Source organism: Protopterus annectens, chromosome 9.part0 (genome assembly GCF_019279795.1).
Source record: "Protopterus annectens isolate FY-2018-M chromosome 9.part0, PAN1.0, whole genome shotgun sequence".
Lineage (NCBI taxonomy): Eukaryota > Metazoa > Chordata > Ceratodontiformes > Protopteridae > Protopterus > Protopterus annectens.
In genome coordinates this window covers 926,158,791-926,179,320 of record NC_056743.1, presented here as the reverse complement: position 1 = coordinate 926,179,320, position 20,530 = coordinate 926,158,791, and the positions used below count along the sequence as shown (strand labels likewise).

The 20,530-nt window shown below is 37.3% G+C and overlaps 1 protein-coding gene across 1 annotated transcript in view; it reads left to right on the top strand.

Annotated features, from left to right (window-relative positions):
- Positions 1–20,530, top strand: part of PAN2 (poly(A) specific ribonuclease subunit PAN2) — a 1,212,755-nt gene that overhangs the window by 1,153,944 nt on the left and 38,281 nt on the right. The window contains exon 24 of the mRNA XM_044083667.1: positions 1,850–1,943. Coding sequence (XP_043939602.1) covers positions 1,850–1,943 — 94 coding nt within the window. The remainder of the gene's footprint in view (positions 1–1,849; positions 1,944–20,530) is intronic.

Here is a 20,530-nt window from a genome sequence, read left to right as displayed (position 1 = left end):
GGATGGTATTAAGAGGAAACAGGTCAGAATTCTACTGTGCAAAAAGCTAAGGGGGTCTTACCTGGAATGCATTTCTGAAGACCATAGCTGTTTAAAGACATGAGGTAAACAGAATTAGAAGAAGAGCAGCAAGTTATACAGGGATTGCATCACGAGTTATACACAGACATGTTAAGGGATTTTAATCTGTCTTTCACAGAGCTGATAATGGGAGAGAGAGGAAGCAAAATGCAAGACATATATTTGGATACCGTACAGGAAGGAACTAGATATCATAGGATAATTTTAGAAAGATAGTTTGTGGTTGAGAAAATATAAGAAGGATTTTTTTTTGCAAAGAACATTTAATACAATAATAAAATACATTTTGAAGGAAATGGCAGATGATGAATTATTTAAAACTGCATGCAGCAGGTGTAGAACAATGGATATAATGGAACATTACTGTATTTGAAGATAAAAACAGAATTGGATGGAATGGCCAGCCTTTATTCCTTTGTCTGGTGATAGTATGCGTGTAGGTATGTGTCATCTTAAATGTACACTGTGTAAATTTACATTTTTTAAACTTCTGAGGATACCTCTTTATAAAACAAGATTAAAGATTAAATTGTGCTGGTTTTATTTTGACTTTATCTGCTGAACACACATTCTACTTTCTCTTTGTGGTGATATTGCAGCGCCTGTGTTTAATCTTCAGTCATTGTTTTAGCACTGCAGTCTTCAGTGGTTAGTGTTTTTTGTTTGTTCTTTATAAAACAAGGGAAGTATTGTTGGGAAGGTTACTTTAAATTTAGTGCTGAGCATGGTATTTTTTTTCAAAAATGTATATGCATACACAGACAAGCATACTGACAAAAACACAGACATGTTTTTGTGTGTTTTTAACTGTGGCGTATGACTGGGAGAAGTGTGAGAGGGCACATTTGCCTTTTTATTTCCTTTCTGGCACAACATGAAGGATTGTTTCTGTGTCATGCCACGTTGTGTACTGGGTAATGCTGCAGTGTCTGACATTAAAAAATGATGGCTCTAGCCTAATATACAGCCAGTATGTAGTATATATATTTAATGAGCATACATTTATATTAGTCTAATATGTAGGATAAACATCCTATACGTATATTTGTAGGCACTGAGAATTGTTTTGCAATAAAAAATGGCTGCTACCAACTGAATTACATGATCCATTAATCCTAATGTAAATGGTGAAAGCTGCCTTTGGCAGTAACTGAAAAAAACTTTTAATCTTCAAAGCATACATGTTAGAGGTCAGAAAAAAATCTGTAGCCAACTTAATTGTGCAGAAGAAAGCAACCCTGACTGCATCTCAGATTTCCTAGGGTTGCTTAGTGGACCTGATGCATACAGAGATGGTGGGGCAATAGGGATTGAGCTGCATTTTTTGCTAGCTCACATATTCTGGGATAGAGGAGGAGTTTAATGCTCAGGATTCCATGTCCTTGGTGAAAACTGAGGACTGTCATACTGTAACACATACATGGCATTTGCACATTGGGTATTGGGTGGGACAGTGGATAGGGCTTAACAGAAAAGCCTTCTGTAGCCATCAGAATGGTGACATACCAGGTTGGTTACTGGATAGTCAGACAAACTCAAACTATTTCCTCACCTTCAAGGCCTTGATCGAGAGGTAAGCCATGTAGGTATTGGAGATCTCAGAGTAGAAGTTTGCAAATGGGGTTTTGAGATATCTGATAGCAGGTAGTTGCCAGATAAATTCTAGCAAAACAGAGAAATGTGCAATTGAGTGTGTGCGCATGTAACTGTATGTATATTATTCAGTTTCAGATTCCATAACATTTTCTTCTTTTTTCATTCTTTGTAGGTTCCAAAAGATCAAGTCATAGACACCGTGTACTTGTTTCACATACCAAGAAAGAGAATGATCTCTCTCCGTTTTCTAGCATGGCACTTTTTAGGTTAGCAGACATTTATTCTCCTTTTCCATCTGTTATTCTGGTTGGTTCACTGTTACACTGTATCTGAGGTATAACTTCTGCAATAAAGTACTTGATGAAGTAGATAGCAATCACAGTTCAAGAGTTCTGTTTCAGTATTAATGGTACTAAAGACTGTTAGCTGTAGAAGGAAGTAAGCAAAAAATCATTAATGTGAATATCTTGGATCAGCTTAATCAGTTTATAGCCATAATTTCAGTGTTTTGTTGTATATATGTCCCTGGACCATACTCTACATGCCCTTGGACTCTGTATGGGTATTTTAATTAAACATCTGTAGATGCCAAGTATGTTTCATGAGCTTTGAGAATGCATATGTAAAACTGTAAATCATCATCATCATCATCAACCCACATTTCCCATGTTTCTACATGAGGTTGAGATGTCACATCAACTGCCTTGTCTCAATCTCTCTCTTAATTTATTGATACTCTTCTGTCTTAACCTTCTTCAACAGCCATGCCTGACTGTTGCAGGTTTTCTCTCACTAAATTCATCGGTCTGTTGGTTAGACATTCTTGTTTACTTTTGCCATCTTCCTGTTTCTCACAAATTTTCTTCATAAAATCATCTTCTACACTCCTGCACAAGTGTCCAAACCACCGTAATCCAATTTGTTTGACCTCAGCAGTTGGAGCTACTGTTGTGTCTGCTATGATATTGCAGTTTCTTTGTCTGTCCCACTGTGTGCATCCTGCCACCCCTCTCCGATACTTCATCTCCGTCACATCTAGGTTCCTCACATGTGCCTTCAGTTTTACATTCAAATCATGTGTAAATTATAAATGAGAAATGTTTATCTTTCTAGTCTTAGGATGTTGTTAAGACGACAGCCTATGCTTATGCAGCATGAGCTAACTGGAAAAAGCAGGAACAGATGGCTATTCAAGAGCCATGCAGGTAGCCTTTATAATTTGGGAGAAATCAATGGAGTCAAGGAGACGAACCTCATTACAGTCACACAGCATGTACGCTGCAAGGATTGTTTTTAATGTGTTTGTTAACTGGTAAGGTCACTACACACAGATACCTCTCTTCAGGAGTGACTCAGGGGCACTATCTGAGTAAAGGACTTCTTCAGTGTCACACAGTATATATACAGAGATTTTGGAAATCAAACCATGGACTACAGGATGAAGCTTCATAGCAGCTCATAGCGTTACTCTTCAGTCCACTGAAATGAAGATTTTCGGATTCATATAACTAGCCAGTAGCACAGTGCACCAGTGTGTCACACTTCAGAAAAAACATTTCAGCAAGAGCTACTTCTTACAGTCACTTTTAAAATTCTAATTCTTCAGGAATGGTATTGTCCCCTCTCCTCAACAAACTGCATCAAACGTAAAGCTACTTACTTAGAAACACATCTCTCAACCTCTTAGTGTAAGAAATCTGGACAAAGCTAAAATAACGGGGGAACAAAGGCCCAAAAATTGACAGATTTTTACATATTGTTGTTAGAAATTTAGAAACTTTCTAGACTAACAGGATTTGTGTTAGCATTCATTTTTTAAAGGGTATGAAGTCTGAACCTCAAATGTATTTTACTATGTAATGACGTCAGTCCTCAGTGAGTTGCCAAAAAAAGACAAATTTTATAAGAAACAGACCAAAAATGTGAAGCAGAATATCGGGACATCCAGTGAAAACCATGGACAGTTGAGAGGTGTGCGCTGAAACACTGGTGGCATGCAACTAATAAAGACATCTTTCACACTATCCTTATGAGAGAAGACATTTTCCAAAATTGCTGCAGCCACTTGGAACAGCATTCCTGCTGGTACAAAGAAAACACACAAACTGAACATGTTAAGAAAATCACTAAAGGAGTACCTTTCTGATGAAAACAAATGCAGTTGCTTCTGAAGCATTGCTTGTCTTCCCTAATACTTAACACTTGTCACAAAGCAAGCTTCTACTTTCCTAAGTTTTCATTCTCAAAAACTGTATTAAAATAGGGTGCTGGGGCTACTTGTCAAGGAGCATTTCTAAATGTATGCTCCTTTATTAGCCCCGACCCTAAGGTCAGTTGCTGCTATAATAATGTGATGTAGCTATTTTTCTTTACTACGTGGGGCAATTAGTACTACTTCTGGAGGTGATGTTACATTTATATTCAAGTCCAGGCCTTTTCACCTAGCTTAGCATTACACATGTAGTGATCTTCTGCACTTGCTTTATTGCTTACTTCTGGTTACCTCTCAGATGCTGCTAGTCTTATAGTACGTATATCCTGTCCTTACTGTAAACTCACAGTGTATCTAATAGAGGTAATGTGTTTACCCTTTTGTACCAGTTTTGCCTGACTATAACATTCACTATCTGTAAATATTTTTTACTACTTGTTATAATGCGTATTTTATCCTTTATATTCAGGGCTTGTTGTTATGCTTGTTACTCTTTTCTGTTTGCTTCATTAAGCCATTTGTCTCGTTGTAATATTTATTCTACTTACACAAGTTCTAATTTCTGTTTTGCTTGTACACTTTTTAGTCGGCTTTGCTTTCTGTGCTAAATATGTATTTTAATTATATGCATAGTTACTACATTAAAAATGAACAGTGAGAAAAAGATTTGAGAGTTTTGAAATGTAGAGCTGGTATGTTTATGACTTGCTTAGTCTCATCTGTATACTGCCTACATAACCTGTCTGCCTTTTACTTGTTCACTTAGATGGGATAAAACAGTAGTCTTGCCTTTGCTGCAAGTTAAGCACTTTAGACATTCCACTAGGTGTCTAAGTATTGTGGCCTTATTTATGTGAATTGGATATCCTTATCCGTCTTACATATGCAGAACCTAGGAGTAGTTCTGCAATGAGTCGTTGGAAGAGATGATAATTTCACTTAATTGGTCTTGAAATGGAAATATTAGTATTAACATTAAGCTTTACAGAGGTAAGTTTGTAAGGGAATAGCCAGGGCAAGGGACGAGAGACTGCCCTGACCCTGTTGAGGTAGCTTCTCTACTACTTGAATGTAAAGTCAACAAGTTTACAGCTGTAGGAGTTCAGATCCAGAATGTTGAACTCCCTGATCACTGTTCATCAGTGGAAATCAGTACTAATGCGGTTTCTTTTTGTCCATCAGCAAACGTTTCCTTTCCCCTTATGGTTGCAGGACTCTGGTGTTTGTGTGTATTTATGTATGTGTGAGTATATATATTTTCCTATACATTATATTATGATATGTGTATATATATATATATATATATATATATATATATATATATATATTAGGTATTGTGATGGGCAGTACCATCGAGGTTAAGTACACAGCGGGCTTCATCCAGTACACTGCTCTTGAGTCACATCCAGCTCACAAAAACCCCAGGATGAGCAACCACATCTACAGAATTTACTAGGCTGTTAAGGAGAAACAGTAGATTGTTGGGTTTTCTTCAGTCTTGTAAACACGCTGCACACAATGTGTGCGATCATACCTATGGACAGGTTAGAGTCCATGTGTTTGAGATGTGGAAGAAACACACACTACTCAGAGAAAGCTGACATGGACACAAGGAGGGCATGCTGTCTCCAGACAGGAGGCACCCTAGCCAAGTACTGTTGAACCTCTTATTGTGAAGTGACAATGCTACTCACTGTACCACTGTGCCAGAGAGTGGCTTGGCCATCTGTAAATTAAAACATTCTCATAAATTTGAAGGCTTTCCCAATTGTTTTAATTCGGTTGAACCTTCAACAGCTTGTAATTTGGCAAGACACAGGTGAAGTTACTGAAACCGCATTGTAAGGGCAAAATGGAAGCTGTCTAACATTGGGTTGTCATGATATAGGAGTTTGCATCATAATATGTGTAACTAAAACGTAGAGATCTACTCTGCACTGAAAGGCATAATAATTTGGTGAGACTGTTGCAGTGGGGATTGTGCAAACATTATGGTATTGAAGTTGCTGAAAAACACTGGAAACATGAGCCACAAAGCATCATAGAAAATGAAGAAGTTTACATGTATCACATGGGATCATCCATTATTAACAGTTCAAAAGATAGACGTTAGAAAAACAGATATATTGGTCCAAGAAAAGAAGACAAGAGTAGCATTGATCAGTTGATCATTGAAATTGCCACACCCAGTGACTACAGTGTCTTGCGTACAGACAGACACAAAGCCATAAAATATCAGGATCTGCAGGCAGAAACGAGCAATTTGGAAGAATGATACCAGACAGTTACAATAGTAGTAGAAGCAATGAGTCTTATAAAAAAGAATTTACAGTCGTATTTAGATATGTTACCAATACGTGTAAATCCATACGAACTGCAGAAGGAGTCATTACTGGCCACATTGCTGGTGCTGTGAAGAGCACTACTGGCTGACATCAAAGAGTGAAACAATGCTAATTTCATGATCTTTAATCATACTTTGACTTGGGAATGGGGTCCATTCCCGTCATGGTATTAGAAACCCAAAAGACTTTAAAAAATAGAGATCTAACATATTACCTTCTGGAGTGTGACCCCTGTTGGAAGGGCAGAGTCCTATCTGTCCTGTAGTTGTTTGGATCTGAACAGTAGCTCAAGCACTTGACCTCTGACCAGGCTGGGGAAAACTTAGTACCAGCAGAATGCTTGTTTGTCCCCAACTAGATTTAAGGTGTAAGCAGCCACCTACAGTAAGAGATTCCTAAGAAGCATGCATTCTAATTCCTGCAATGAATGATTGTTTACTTTGAACACTACCACTTTCTATTGCTAGGGTGTAGGTGCAAAAAATAGATGGGGTGTTTGCAGTGTGATGGCATATTCTACAGCCCAACCCCCTTAACTTTTTACTGTATCTTTAGATTCAAGCCTTTCTTCTTCTTTTGTAGGAAACACATACTCACCCCTATACCTTTAAATGTTAGTCATTTGTTGACAGGTAAGTAAACTGATGCAAATGACACTTTTCATCTGTAAACTAGGGAGATAATATATGTATATATATATATATATATATATATATATATATATATAAGAGAATACACTATAAAGCTGTGCATGTACAGATAAAAGTAGCATTGTTTTTATTTTCATTACACATGGTTGCTGTGTCTTACATATTAGTTGCTAACCTTTCTACAGACATTTCAAAGAGGTGTATCATTTGATTACTGCTACAGTAAACTTAGCTTATATAGATTATTAACCTAAGGACTTAACAGCCAACCATCTTCCAAAGCTTAAGAGCACCTACCACATGCCCAAACTGTTAACCAGCTTGAACAGAGCTGAAGAAAAAAAGTGGTTGGATGCCAAGTCAAATGGGGAATGGAAGCACCGAAGATGCTCCTTTAAGGACTGATAGTCAGCTAACTCCATTGCTGGTCAGGTAAGTTCCTTCTGGGGGAAAAAAAACTTCACATCTTATTTTAAGAATGAAAATTACCTTTTTTCTGTAAAGTTTTACTTTTAAGCTAAGAAAAGGGTTTTTTAGACTGTTGCATCACTTTTGGTCATTTTGATGTGAGAGACTTTTTACTTTTGAGGAAAAAGTTGTTAAAACATATATAAAACTCGTTTTCCTGTTTGAAGGTTGTTTAAAATTTCTTTTGAGGACTGGGATAAGTATTGAAAGTGTTTTTCTTGCTATTTTTTTTTTTTTTGGTGGAAAAGGCAACTTTTTAACACTTTGCTGTTTTACTGACTATTACTGCCAAGCTTCCGTGGGATAAAAGCATTTTTTTTCAGCTTTCCTCAATTCTTCCTTCTTCCAGACAGAAAAAGAAGAACATTTCCAATAAGCCTTAGCCCCTTCAACAGATTACTAACTTTCCTCAGCCACAGATGGCTCCACTATGGCTGTTACCAGTTCCACAGACCATTTCATCTTTTTCCTTGGCTCCCTCTGTTACACTCCCTACAGCCACCATGGACTGCAGGTTCTACATATCGTCTGTGGATATTGGAGTGCCCTTGGTGGCCAAGGGATAACCACTTTTCTCAGTCTTGAAAGAAGGGGCAGGGAATACATGTCTGCCTAGTCAGACTTTGAATGCCTGTCCCTAGGGAGGTTTTGCCTGTCAAAAGCAGGTCTGTTCATTTAGAAAATCATGTCAAAAAGATGCTAAAGTCAGACCTTTATCTTTACCTGTCTCTGTTACTTTAGATTAGATCCAGCTCTTGACCCTACCAGTTCTGGTGTTTCTGATAAGAGAAAAATAACTCTTCACTGTCTGAGGATGTTCAAGACATACTAAGTTATGTGATTCTTATTCTGAAGGGAGTGTTTCTTATGATAGTTTCTTAGAATAATTTTCTTTTTCTAAAACCATGTCCAGAATAAATAATTTCTTTCAGTGGGAACATAATGATCTTCCATTATCTTTAAATAAATGTTAAGATTTATTGTAAATGGAATTTCCTGAACCTACACCAGTTCCTTCTATTCTTCCAGCACTGGAGGATGTATTTATGACATTGTGTAATTTGTCGGCCAGCCTGCTGCCTGTAAGAAATCAGGCAGACTGTATAAAGTTCTTCAGTCTTGTAAGTTTTTATATTCTAACCCAAATCAGATCTAGCAGTGGTTTCCCTGCTAAACATCTGGTTAATGCCAATCCCTCTCCTTCTGACAAGTATGGGAAAGCTTTTTAAAGATTTGGTGAAGCAAGTTAAAGTTTATGCTTGCTTGCTTTTGAGAATATGAGGAGCATTATGCCATCTACTCCTATTCTTCTTATCTGAGGAATAAAATAGCTTTGTGTAATCGTATTGCTCCTGTGTCTCAAATGACTTTGTAGTCTTTGAAATGTGCTTATGGTTCACGTGATGCCGTTTCCAGAGATGGTTCCACTGGAACTGTTATGAAGAGGTTTGCTTGGTTGCTGACTTAAAAGCTTTTTGAGGTTGTTAAAGCTAAAATTTTGACTTCTCCCTTAGACAGAGGGGTGGGTAGACTTTGGATCATCTGCTGCAGAGATCCTTAAAAAGAGTGATGAGAGAGGGAAGTTGATACAGGGGAGTTTCACGGGTTTTTCAGATTTTCTTCTCCAAATACGTCAATAGTTTTAACACAACCTCTGCAACATTTTTAAAAAAAAAAGTAATAAAGTAGATACTGAAAGCTGCTTATAAGCAGGCTTTTAAAAAACAGTGGCAGGAAGGCTCCAAAAAGAAACTGGAGCCACCCAGAATAAAGGATAGGCTAACAAGTCTAAATGATTATCTTCAGAATTCTCCCCCTTTCCCACTCTGGCAAGCCTTTAATTCTTCTTAAACATCTGAACCGCCATTTTTCTCTTTGGTAACAGATAGTTTAAGACAAATAGATTCGGAGAGTGATTAATCACGGATACAGATGGCAGGAGCAATTTCTCCTTCCTGTACAGGGGATTCCTCCTCATCCAGCAAATCGGACTTCACTTTTTCCTCCTGCCATTTTTCCTCCTGACATTCAACATCTGCTAACACAGGGGGTGGTAGAAGGTGGCTTTTTATTCAGTAATGTTTCTGGTGTCAAGGAAAGAAGCTTCATGCAGGTCAGTTCTAGATCTTTCATTTTTAAACCAGTTTGTGATGGCTTTCAAGTTCAAATGTTTTCTGTTCATTACCGTTTACCTTCCATTCCCCATTTGACTTGGGGGTCCATAGTTTTAAATGATTCTTATTACATTCATATAGCACCAAAGTTCAAATGTTTCGTAAGGTATTTTGTGTCTGGATCAGTTTCAGTTTTCTGCGTAACACATTATCCTTTGGGTTAGCCACTGCATTTACTGTATTTACAAAGTGTTTAGCTCCAGTGAAAATCTCTTACAGACTGCAAGATGTTCACATTTCCTTATTTAAAAGACATGCTTATGTTTTTCAGAGTGTCGGGAATCTCTTACTTGGGTGACAGATTTCCTGTAAAGTCAGGGGTTTGAGGAGAATAACCAGAAATCTTGGTTGACTCCTTCTCAGATGATTGTTTTCCTGGGGTGTTTCCTAGATACCTCAGTTCAAAGAGTTTTTCTTCCTCAAGAAAAGTAGATCTAGATCTATTCCTGTGTTGTTTTTTTAACACCTTAATTGAATTAGCACTTGTGACATAGGCAAATTCTCATTTATACAAAAGTAATCAAACTGTATTAACAAGATCATGTGTACAAACATTATACTTCACATATATTGCTATATATCATATAACCTAAGCAACATTACATAAATTATTCAATTCCTGCCCCCTTTTTTAAACAAGAAACATCTTTATTAAGCCATCACTTATGACATAAACAATCATACATTTATATAAATGAAAACAAACCACACTGACAGTCCTAGTTGAAAGCATTTTACATCATAAACCATACCGAGACACTCCCAGTTGCAAACATTATACATCACTTATAATCTACCCAATAATTTTCAGTCAAACATTACATAGCTCATTTAAGTCCTGCCTTCTTTTAAACCTCATTCCTCCCTTGTATGTATTCTTCCCACAGTTGCCATTTTTTTCTTATATAGTTTGCTCCTAGCCTTTTCTAAAGATCTCAGTTCCAGTTGTCTTATCTCTGTTACTATATCCTCCTAATCAACCTTATAATTTTTTCAGGAAATGCAAATGCTTCCATTGCCCTTATCGTAAAATACCAGCTTAGTCTGTCAAATGCTTTATCTGCATCAGGTTATTTTCTTATATTCTGCTTCCCTCTAGATCATTAATGTTCTTTTAATGTTGTCAAATATTTGACTCCCCTCCACAAAAACGCATTGATCCATATCTATCAATTTTGGCATTATTTTTGTCATTCTTTTAGCCACTGTAGACATAAACACTATAACCATGGTTTAATATTAAAATGGGCCTGTATGAAGCTGGATCTGATGGGTCTTTACCCCCTTTAGGTATTACAGCTACCTTTGCTTTCTTCCAGGATGTTGGTATTTCTCCTCCTCTTAAAGTACTGTTAAATAAAAACTAAAGAGGATGAACCAAACCACAGCAGGCAGCAAGTAAAAAAGAATTCCATTTAATGGTAAGCGCTTTCGCAGCACATCAAGCTGCTTCATCAGACACACAAGAAATACAATGTCTGACTTTTAAACTAAAAACAATCAATAAAATCATTTGCTCAATTACATGGAGTAATAAGTGTAGGCCTTGTTTAAAGACATATAAAAAAGCATATCTATAACCAGTTTAAAAATGATCTTCTGGGCAGTAAACATTCGAAAACAAACATATTACATACAAATGTGAACAATTTAAAAAGTAATAGAACAGTAATAAAAAGAGTATTCATCTGGGCAGTCCCCTAGCCTGTAAAACTGGCTTTATAGGAACTTTGTCATTAATACCCGTGCCCATGTTAGCTGTCATCCTTATAATCCATTCTAACTCTGCTGTCTCAGTTTTATTTCTGTTGTCTCCCCCTCTTTCATTCTTGGAGATTATTTCCATCACCATGAACTTGAATGTGTGTATATGATCATGTATAGCTGCATGTTTGGCTAAGGCATTAGATTCAGCACTCACAGTCACAGGACTCGACAGAAGTAAGTGACTTTGATTCTTTACAACTAAAGAAAGATATGTTTAAGTTGGAGAATGATTAAAGAAAGCTTAAAAGGCTTCAAATGCAAAGGTCTCCCCTTGAAGCCTGTTTAAAGTTACAAATAATTCCCCGTGGGCTATGGGTTCTCAAGATCCCCACGATCACCTGAAAAGAGTATCCTTGACAAGGTATGACTTTTATACCAGCTAACCAGATGAAATTAACTGATAAACATCATTGAACTAAAAATTTTTACATGCAATTTAATGCTCAAAATACAGTTTGGGAATGAAAGTAAAGGGGATGATAACATCAGTGTTCCGTAAAAGCAGTACTTTCACACCTAAAAACAATGCAGTAGTTGAAGCATTTGAAAAAGTTTGTACCAAAGGGATATATAACTTGTATGTTAACTGTAATAGGGGAGCTACATTTTCAAGCTTGAACTTTTCTGAAAGGCAAGCCCTGTCAGTTTTACAGACAGACAATTCAGTATTTATAAGACCAGCTGACAAGGGAGGGCCCTTAGTAATTATGGATTACTGCTACTATAAAGATACCATGAACATGTTTCTGAATGACCCTAAAGTGTATGACAAAGTTGATTTTTTGAAGGTTAAACAATGTACTATGAATGTATGTAACAGTTTGTATGAATGTTTCCAATGTAGAATTATAGATATTGAGCTCTTTAGATATTTAGTTGTTAATGAACCTGTAATACCAATCATACAAGGACTACCAAAGGTTCATAAACATCCTACACTACCCCCCATGATACCAATTGTGACATGCAGAGGGTGGTGTACTGAGCCATTGAGTATCTTTGTTGAAAAGCATCTTAAAACAGTTTTGAGCAGGAATACATATATCCTCAAGGACACCAAACAATTTTTAACTGATTTATATACATTTACTAACAGCAAACAGATTAGTGATGCCTGTTTAATGGTTACTCTAGATGTGCAGTCACTTTTTACTAGCATACCTAACAGTATTGGCCTGGAAATGTTTAAACAATATTTACTAGATGATGCATCATATGATTCTGGTTTTATAGAGTTGCTTTCTTTATTTGTTGAAATAATTTTAGAAAATAATATATTTTTGTTTGAACACAACTTGTATAGGGAGATAGATGGCGTAGCTATGGGCACTTCTTGTGCCAATAGCTACGCCAACATTGTCATGGCTGCATGGGAAAAGAACAACCTGCATCGGCATGAGTGGACTGGGCAGTTAATTGTTTATCGGTGTTTTGTCGATGACCTGTTTTTGCTGTGAGAAGGTAATGGGCATACTTTGAAGCAGTTTCATGAGGCTATAAACAACAGCACTGAATTCCTTAAATTTACTATCAGTAGTTCTTACAACATCATTGACTTTTTTAGATGTAAGAATAACAAGGGATAGTGTAAGGGGATTCTTCATAGCATCTGTGATTTCCATGTTTAAATCAGTATGGCCCCAGCATCAACATCCCCTGACATTGCATATTCCAGTTTTGGGGTTTATGAAATTCTTTGGTGGAGAGACCAGTTTTACCTGAATCCAGGTCACCCATTTCCCTCCATCACCAGCATGCTATGTAACAACAGATGCCTTAGACTTGTGTTTGAGAATAAAAGTGCAGCATTTTTTTTAAACAAACAAAAAAAACATACTAAAACACAAACTTAAAAGATATGCGGGCAGCCATAAATGCTGTCAACTCTGAATCATTTATGGTCCCCAAGTCCATTATAAGTGATTACAGACAACACCACAAACAAAAGGGGGGGTCATTTCTTACCCTTTGTGCAGACTAGCCATGGTTGGACTTGCATATAACTTTCCAGCTCAGTCTTACTCCACGATCATCTTTCATCCTGTCTGGTCAACATTTTTTGTGGCAGACAGGCTTAACAGGACTAGTGCAAAACTTCACAAATGGAAACTGAATGGGGAGGGGGTGGGGCTTTCAGGAATTGACCAAGCTTTCGGGAACACCTCAGATAGATCTTGTTGTTTCTAGTCATAACAATCCATTGGCAAAATTCTGCTTAAGGACTGTATGCAAGAAGGCCTGGAAAAATTTGTTTCTTTTCCTAGGACAAGAATGTTCCTGTATCCTTTGGTTTAATACCCAGGGGTCATTCTGAAGATTCAGAAGGATTCTCCAGAAGTCATTGTGGTGACTCCCTTCTCTTTTTTTTTTTTTTTTTTTGGAAATGGCCAAGGGCAATTACCACCAGCTTCCTCATTCATGACAGGGAGTGTCTGATACCTCCCAACTGCAACAAGCTGCCTGGATGATAGAGACTTAATAACTTTTAGACACCTATTTTCTGAGTATGTGCAGCAGGTATTAAAGGAGACAAGAACATATGCTATTAGAAAATTATATATTAGCAAATGGAAAATATTTTTAGTTGATGCCAAGACAGGAACCAAGACCCCCTAAAGGCTCATGTTTCTCTGGTTATACTGTGTTTGTGAGGAGTTATCCTCTGACCTCTTTTACCTGTCTATCAAGTTACACTTGTCTGCCATTGCAGCATGTATCCCCCTCTTTCAATGCAATCCCTTTTGAAAATGCTTTTGAAAGGGGTTGTCATACAGAACCTCCTAGAAAACAGGTGGCTCCTCCTTATGATCTTAAATTTGCTCCATTTGAACTACTTCATTAGGCTTATTTGAGAATCTTAACATGGAAAACAGTTTTACTGGTTGCAAGAAGAGTATTCAATCTCATTCCCCACAAAGACAGGGGTTTCATAAGTCCTAATTCTTCATTTATGCCTAAAGTGATGTATGAGTTTACTTTTAGACAAGCTATCCATCTTCATGTCTTCTTTCCGATACCAACAAAAAAAAAAAAAAAGAGGAAGAAAGGACCCTCCATACTGTGGATGCCCATGGGCAACTCTTATGTTGTCTTGACAGAACTACAACTTTTAGAAACTCTGATCAGTTATTCATTTCTTATGAAGTTAAGAAGAAAAGGCAACTTTGTCCAAGCAGACTATATCCAAATAGTTGTTTGATGCTATTTCCTTTGTTATACCCACCACAGCAAGGCAGTTTAACCTTGATTCATCTGAGGCTTTTTGGAAAGGATTGGATTGTAGAAGAATTCTGGAAGCAGCAACTTGCACTCTATACGTACTTCTACAAAGCACTGCAAACTACATTTCTTCCTTGGGTATATGTCAGGCTTTGTTAGAACCATTCTCCAGAGGGTCCTGGACCTCATCCTTCCTCATTCCTCCTCCCAGTTGATATAAACTGTGGTAGTCAGCCCATATAGCTAAGGCCACTGCAGCAGAGATCAAATGATGAACATGAGACGGTTGTGTAAATAAACTTACCACATCGATAGATATTTGAATGATCACTCCTGCAGTAGAAACTTGCTCCCTCCATCTCCCTTTATTTGTTTTTTATTGCCAGAATAGACTTTTTTTTTTTTTTATTTTCCTAATATTAACCACTTTCAAGGCTCTAGCCTTTGTCTGTTGGCAGCCATACCACTCTTTTTATGTAGCTCTGCTTTGAAAGCTGGCCAGCTGTTATCTCCTTATCAGGCTATAACTCACAGTTAAGGCTACTGCAGCAGTGATGATTTGAACATGTACTGTTATGGTAATTTTACTTACACAACTGTGCTTAATGTCTGTAGGTTAAGGAAAAAAATATTTATATAGATAAACAGGTTAGTCAGACTTTGGAAGGATGGAATGCCATTTTTTTCTGAAATGAAAGAACTTACTTAAAAGGAGTAGCTGTTAACTGAAGACTGGAGACCCATTAGAGTGAAGTTTTCCTTGCAGTGTAGACAAGGAACTTATCAAGAATCTTTGAGAGTAAAGGAGTGGCAGCATCAGATGGGTTTTATTTACACAGTGAGAAAGGTATGCAAGAGATAAGACGGTATTTTTGAGAATAGGTTAAGAATCAGAGAATGAGTGAAGTTAAACAGATTTTTACAGAAAGATTAGTAACCAGTTGAATATTGTAGTCAAGTTTAGTATTGCTTTTGAAAGGCCAAAAAGTAAATAAATCCTGCATATTTTGCAGAAACACAGCTCAGTAGGTGGAAGCAGGTTCAGTCATCTATATGAGCTGCTGTGTGTGAAGAATTAACTTTTCTGCAGAGTGTGTAGAGTAGGCAGCTTTGAACTATGAATTTCTCTCTGCATTTTGTGCAGAAATTTGATGGGAAAAATCAAGCCATAATCCAAAAAAAATCTTAAAAATGTTAGATTATTAACTACATAGTCACTGTCTTTATGGGAGAGACTGACACTTCAGTTCCACTCCATGAAAATATTACAAAAAGCCTGTATGTTTCAGACTACAAACAAAATGGTCAAAAACACATCATAATATTAATTAACGTAGTAGTTGTACAGTATGTGTACAGATACAGCCTACTTTAATAATGTATGTTTAGTCAAGCTTGCTTGCCTCTGTTGGTGTTCTATACCATTTATTATTCCTCAGGGGGTGGCTGAGGTTATTTGAATCATAAAAGCAGAGGTTGCTACACTGCTATAATGTTATCAGTGGGAAGACAGAAACCTGTAGGTTATTGCAGGGTCATCTCTTCAGCATACATCTCAACTGTCCTTAATTTTGCAGAGTTTCCCTGATTTTGCATCATATTTTTGCCCATCCCTCATAAAATGTATGGGTTTGTGTTTGATTTCTGAGGATTATAGTCTGCAAATAATGCCAGACGTTAAGAGTATCATAATTCTCAGATAATGGTCAAAACAAACATTCATACCCTTTTGGAGAATGTTCCAGTGAACGTTCTTTATCAGGATATTAATATACAGATATTGCCTAGTAAAAAAAAAAAGTTTATCATTTTGTAGCAGCATATTAAGCTCTCATGAAGCACGGACTGAATAAACAAATAGTTGCTGTCTTTTGTACACACACATTAAAAGCAGCATTGTTTTTTCACAACTGTAATATAAAACTAAAACAAAATAAAAATAAAACTGTGTGTGTGTGTTTGTGTGTGTGTATTATATATATATATATATATATATATATATATATATATATATATCTGTGTGTGTCTTTATAAAACAAATAAAAAAATCAATTAGCAGCAGTTACAAGGACTTGACATTTTACTTTCTTCTCACTAAGCACAGCTTAAAAAAGATGCATTTAACACAGCTGGAAAAATGAATAAAAGTTATGCAATTACACGTGTGTGTGTGTGTGTGTGTGTGCGTGTGTGTGTGTGTGTGTGTGTGTGTGTGTGTGTGTGTGTGTGTGTGTGTGTGTCTGTGTGTGTGAGAGAGAGAGAGAGAGAGAGAGAGAGGCAAAGAAGATGCCTCAAGTTTTTAGGTTAAGAATTTTGTGAGGAACGTTTTTTTAAATGTGGCACTAACTCATTTCAAAAGGAAATGCAGCAAGAGGCTTTCCACCTACATGCATCATCTGAATGGAACTAGAATTTCTGGCTTTACTGAGTAACTACAGTTCTTAGTAATTTGCCAGAAAATTCAAACATTTTCTATGGACAAAGCAAAAATATGAGGCAAACTCAAGGACAGGAAGAAGCATGAAAATTTGCAATGACCTGCACTCTTTTTTTGTTTCTGTTTATTTGATCACAATGAGACATCTTAGGTGTAGTCACTCAAGACAGTGTCTGTAATTGCTGAGAACGTGCATGTCTGGGTGTGTGTGTGTGGGGGGGGGGGGGTTGCAGGTGTTTTTGTTTTTCTATGCATATGTATGTGTGCCTATCTGTGCCACTGCATTTGTGTCTGTGTGTGGGCATTAAATACTTGCATAACCTATATTTTGGATGTAAAATATTTCCTGCAACAATTATAAATGCTACAGCAACTTTGAAACATTAGGTGGAAGAACTAATTTACATCAAAAATATTTTAAAAAATCTATAGTAATAAAAACTAATATAAAGCAATTTAACAGCTAGCCCATTATCTACACACCGTAATGCCTCCAGGTTAGGTATTGTAGGGTCAATAGACCTTCCAGGGGGTGGAGAGGCCCTTTGCCTCTGGAGTTCATCCTTAAAATACCAGGGGTGGTCCATTATTTCCTCAGCATTGCCCATCCCTCTTTCAGGTCTTATTGCTTGCTTACTGTTCAGAAAATGCAATTTGATATAAAAACCTGAGAATTAGAATAGTATTTTTTTTTAAATGCCGCCACCCCCCATTACTCTTGGCTTTGTCAAGAATTCTGTTTTTTTTAAACAAAAAACATCTTTGTTGAATTATCACTTAAAACATACATTATATTTATATAAATGAAAACAAACCACATTGACACATTTTTAGTTGCAAACATTATGCATCTCATGTAATGTTCTGTACAGTCAGTGTCAGTCGAACATTACATAGGTCATTCAGTTCCTGTCTACCCGTAAACCTCATTCCTCCTCCAAAACATTATTCTGAGTGTATTGTTCCCGCAATTCCCATTTTTTTCTAAGTAATTTGCTCCTAAGGATCCCACTTTCAGTTTTTATATCTCTTTTTCTATATTCACTACTACTAATATGGTTGATTTAGACTTGATATCTATTTTCTAGTAATTGCTTTTTTTGGCAGGCACCAGAATTAAACTCAGCAAGGTCTTACTATGTCAATTCAGATCCTGTATCCCAATTCAGTAAAAATATTTCCTTAGTTACATCAATTTGCTCACCCAATCTTTCTGACAGAGTAGTCTCCAGAGATTTTTTTAAAGTCTGCCATCTCATTACACTCCCCCAAAATATGTTCCCAATAACCTCTTTCTTCCCCATCACACCTCCAACATTTGCAGTCTACCTGGGGAAAAATTCTTTGGAGTCTGAAAGCACCTATGCAGATACTTCTAAGCAAAATCCTCATCCTAAATCTTCTAGACTTTTTTTTTTTTACATATTTGGGAGCTATACGTATATCCTACCATCGTTTCTTTGTGAATTGCTTATCCAGTCTCTGTTCTCAATCCTTTCTAACCTCCTCTTAATTGATTCCTATAGTTATCATGCAATATTTTTATGCCCTGCTAATTATCCCTTTTTTAGCAGCAACTTCGGTTCTTGAGTCAACTAAAAATTCTACCAGTGCCGATCTTTCACTTAGGATCCCCCTAGTCCTTTCTGTTTGTCTACATTCCGGTATCAGTCCTTGATAGGGAAGGCAGTCTCTAGCCTGCAGTCCAAATGTATTCTTGGCCTCTTCCCATTCTGTTACTCTTCCCTTTCTAATTTTTTGCTCCCAATACCTTGGTTCCTTTGCCAGTTTTCTCCAGTAAATGCCCCCTCTTGCTGTTCTGTGTACCCTTAATTGCTGTCATCCCTATTGGCAGAATCGCCTTTCTCCATTCCCATGTTGGCTTAGTTTTTAGAATAGTTTCTGCTACTTTATGAATATAGTTGTTTGTTTGTTTTTTTAATTTCTATAAATCTTTTGGGTTTCTAACACCATGACGGGAAAGGACCCCATTCCTAAGTCAAAATACGATTACATTTCCTGAAATTAGTATTGTTTCACTCTTTGATGTCAGCCAAAATGGTACTCTGTATGTCTGCTGTTATTCTACTGAAGAATCTGCATCCAAAATCCTAGTCTGTCTTTATTTCTTGAGTTTTCCCCAGTTTTGTCATTATCCCTTTACACTTTCAATTATAGTTTACAGCTATTGACATTATTTTATTTTCATTACTTGTGTGTCCTGAAAAGGCTTGAAATGTTCCAAAACACTGAAATGTCCTTTTCTGGTTTTAACAGGAACAAGTTAATATCATCATTTGGATACTGACATGGTGTGAAATCGGACATACACACTGGGAAACATAGGGGCCACAGCATTGCAGTTCCTGTTGAGTGAGGAAAGGAGTGTTAGGACCAGGTAGACAATACCCAGAATCCCATGCTGTATGACAGTCGCAACCCACTCCCTTTTTCTTTGCCACTCACTTCTAACTTCCTAGTATCCCTGTAGTCCGGATGAAGTAATGTGTCAGTAGGGGAATGGCTGCTTTGATGGTCATAGGCAGAAGAAAGCCGAAAAGAATGACAAAAATGTTTTCTGTAGGCTAAAAGACTTGCTGTTTCTTTGCCTAAAGTAGAACTTGAAATAGTGTAGTTACTGATCTTCTTCATTAGAAGCTGCTCAAATGGTAAATTGTAACATTTGGGTTATAGTCCACCTTATTTTTGCCATCTGCTGGCCTGAAATTCTGCAGACAGTGGCATCCTTCTCTGCAGGTACTAGTGCAGGTCTTGTGCTGGAATAAACTGACATGCGTATGTACATAACTTCCTTGTGTATCTCACAGTGGTGCATGCTCTGTTCAGTTCTTGTCATTTTAGTTGTCACACAACCAGTCACCTGCAGAAGATTTTTAGTGCACAGTTTCAGTGGCTGTTTTTTGTTAAGTGAATAAATGTGTCTTTGTGTTTTCTGATATTTCATTTTGGTTAAATCCATCAACAGATGCCAACATTCTCTTCCAGTAGCATAGAGGGATAAAGTCCTGACTGTGACCCAAATTACCCAAATTTGATTAGCAACTTGGGCACCTAACAGAGCAGCAAGGAGGATGCATGCCTGTACTGAAGAAGCTGGAAGCATGCTGGCTAAGGGAAGAGCTCTTACTAGGCCCTGACAGAGGCCATGGCTCAGGGAGGTAGCCAGGCCGGGTCAGTGGGTGGATCAAAAGGCATAGCTGCTCCATGGTCCTGGCCAGTCATTCCCCCAAGGATCACACCGGATGACCCACTTAGCCTCCAAAACATGATACATCAAAACAAGAGGGGTAGGGCCATAACAATCAAGTCAAGCCTGTCTCTGCTAGCAGCAAGGGCATTTGCTGGTCTCATTCTCCTCTTGCAGGTTCCATATAGTCCGCCTCCTAAGGGAGAGGTTGGTGATCCTATCCCAGAGTGGTTAAACATTTGGGGAAGTCTCTAAAATTGTGCACGCTGATTAGAATGATTGGAGCTTAAGGAAGCCACACTGTCATAGGGTATGAACAGTCTCAAGTAGGACATCTCTTGATCAAAAAACAAAAAAAAAAGGAAAAAGAAAT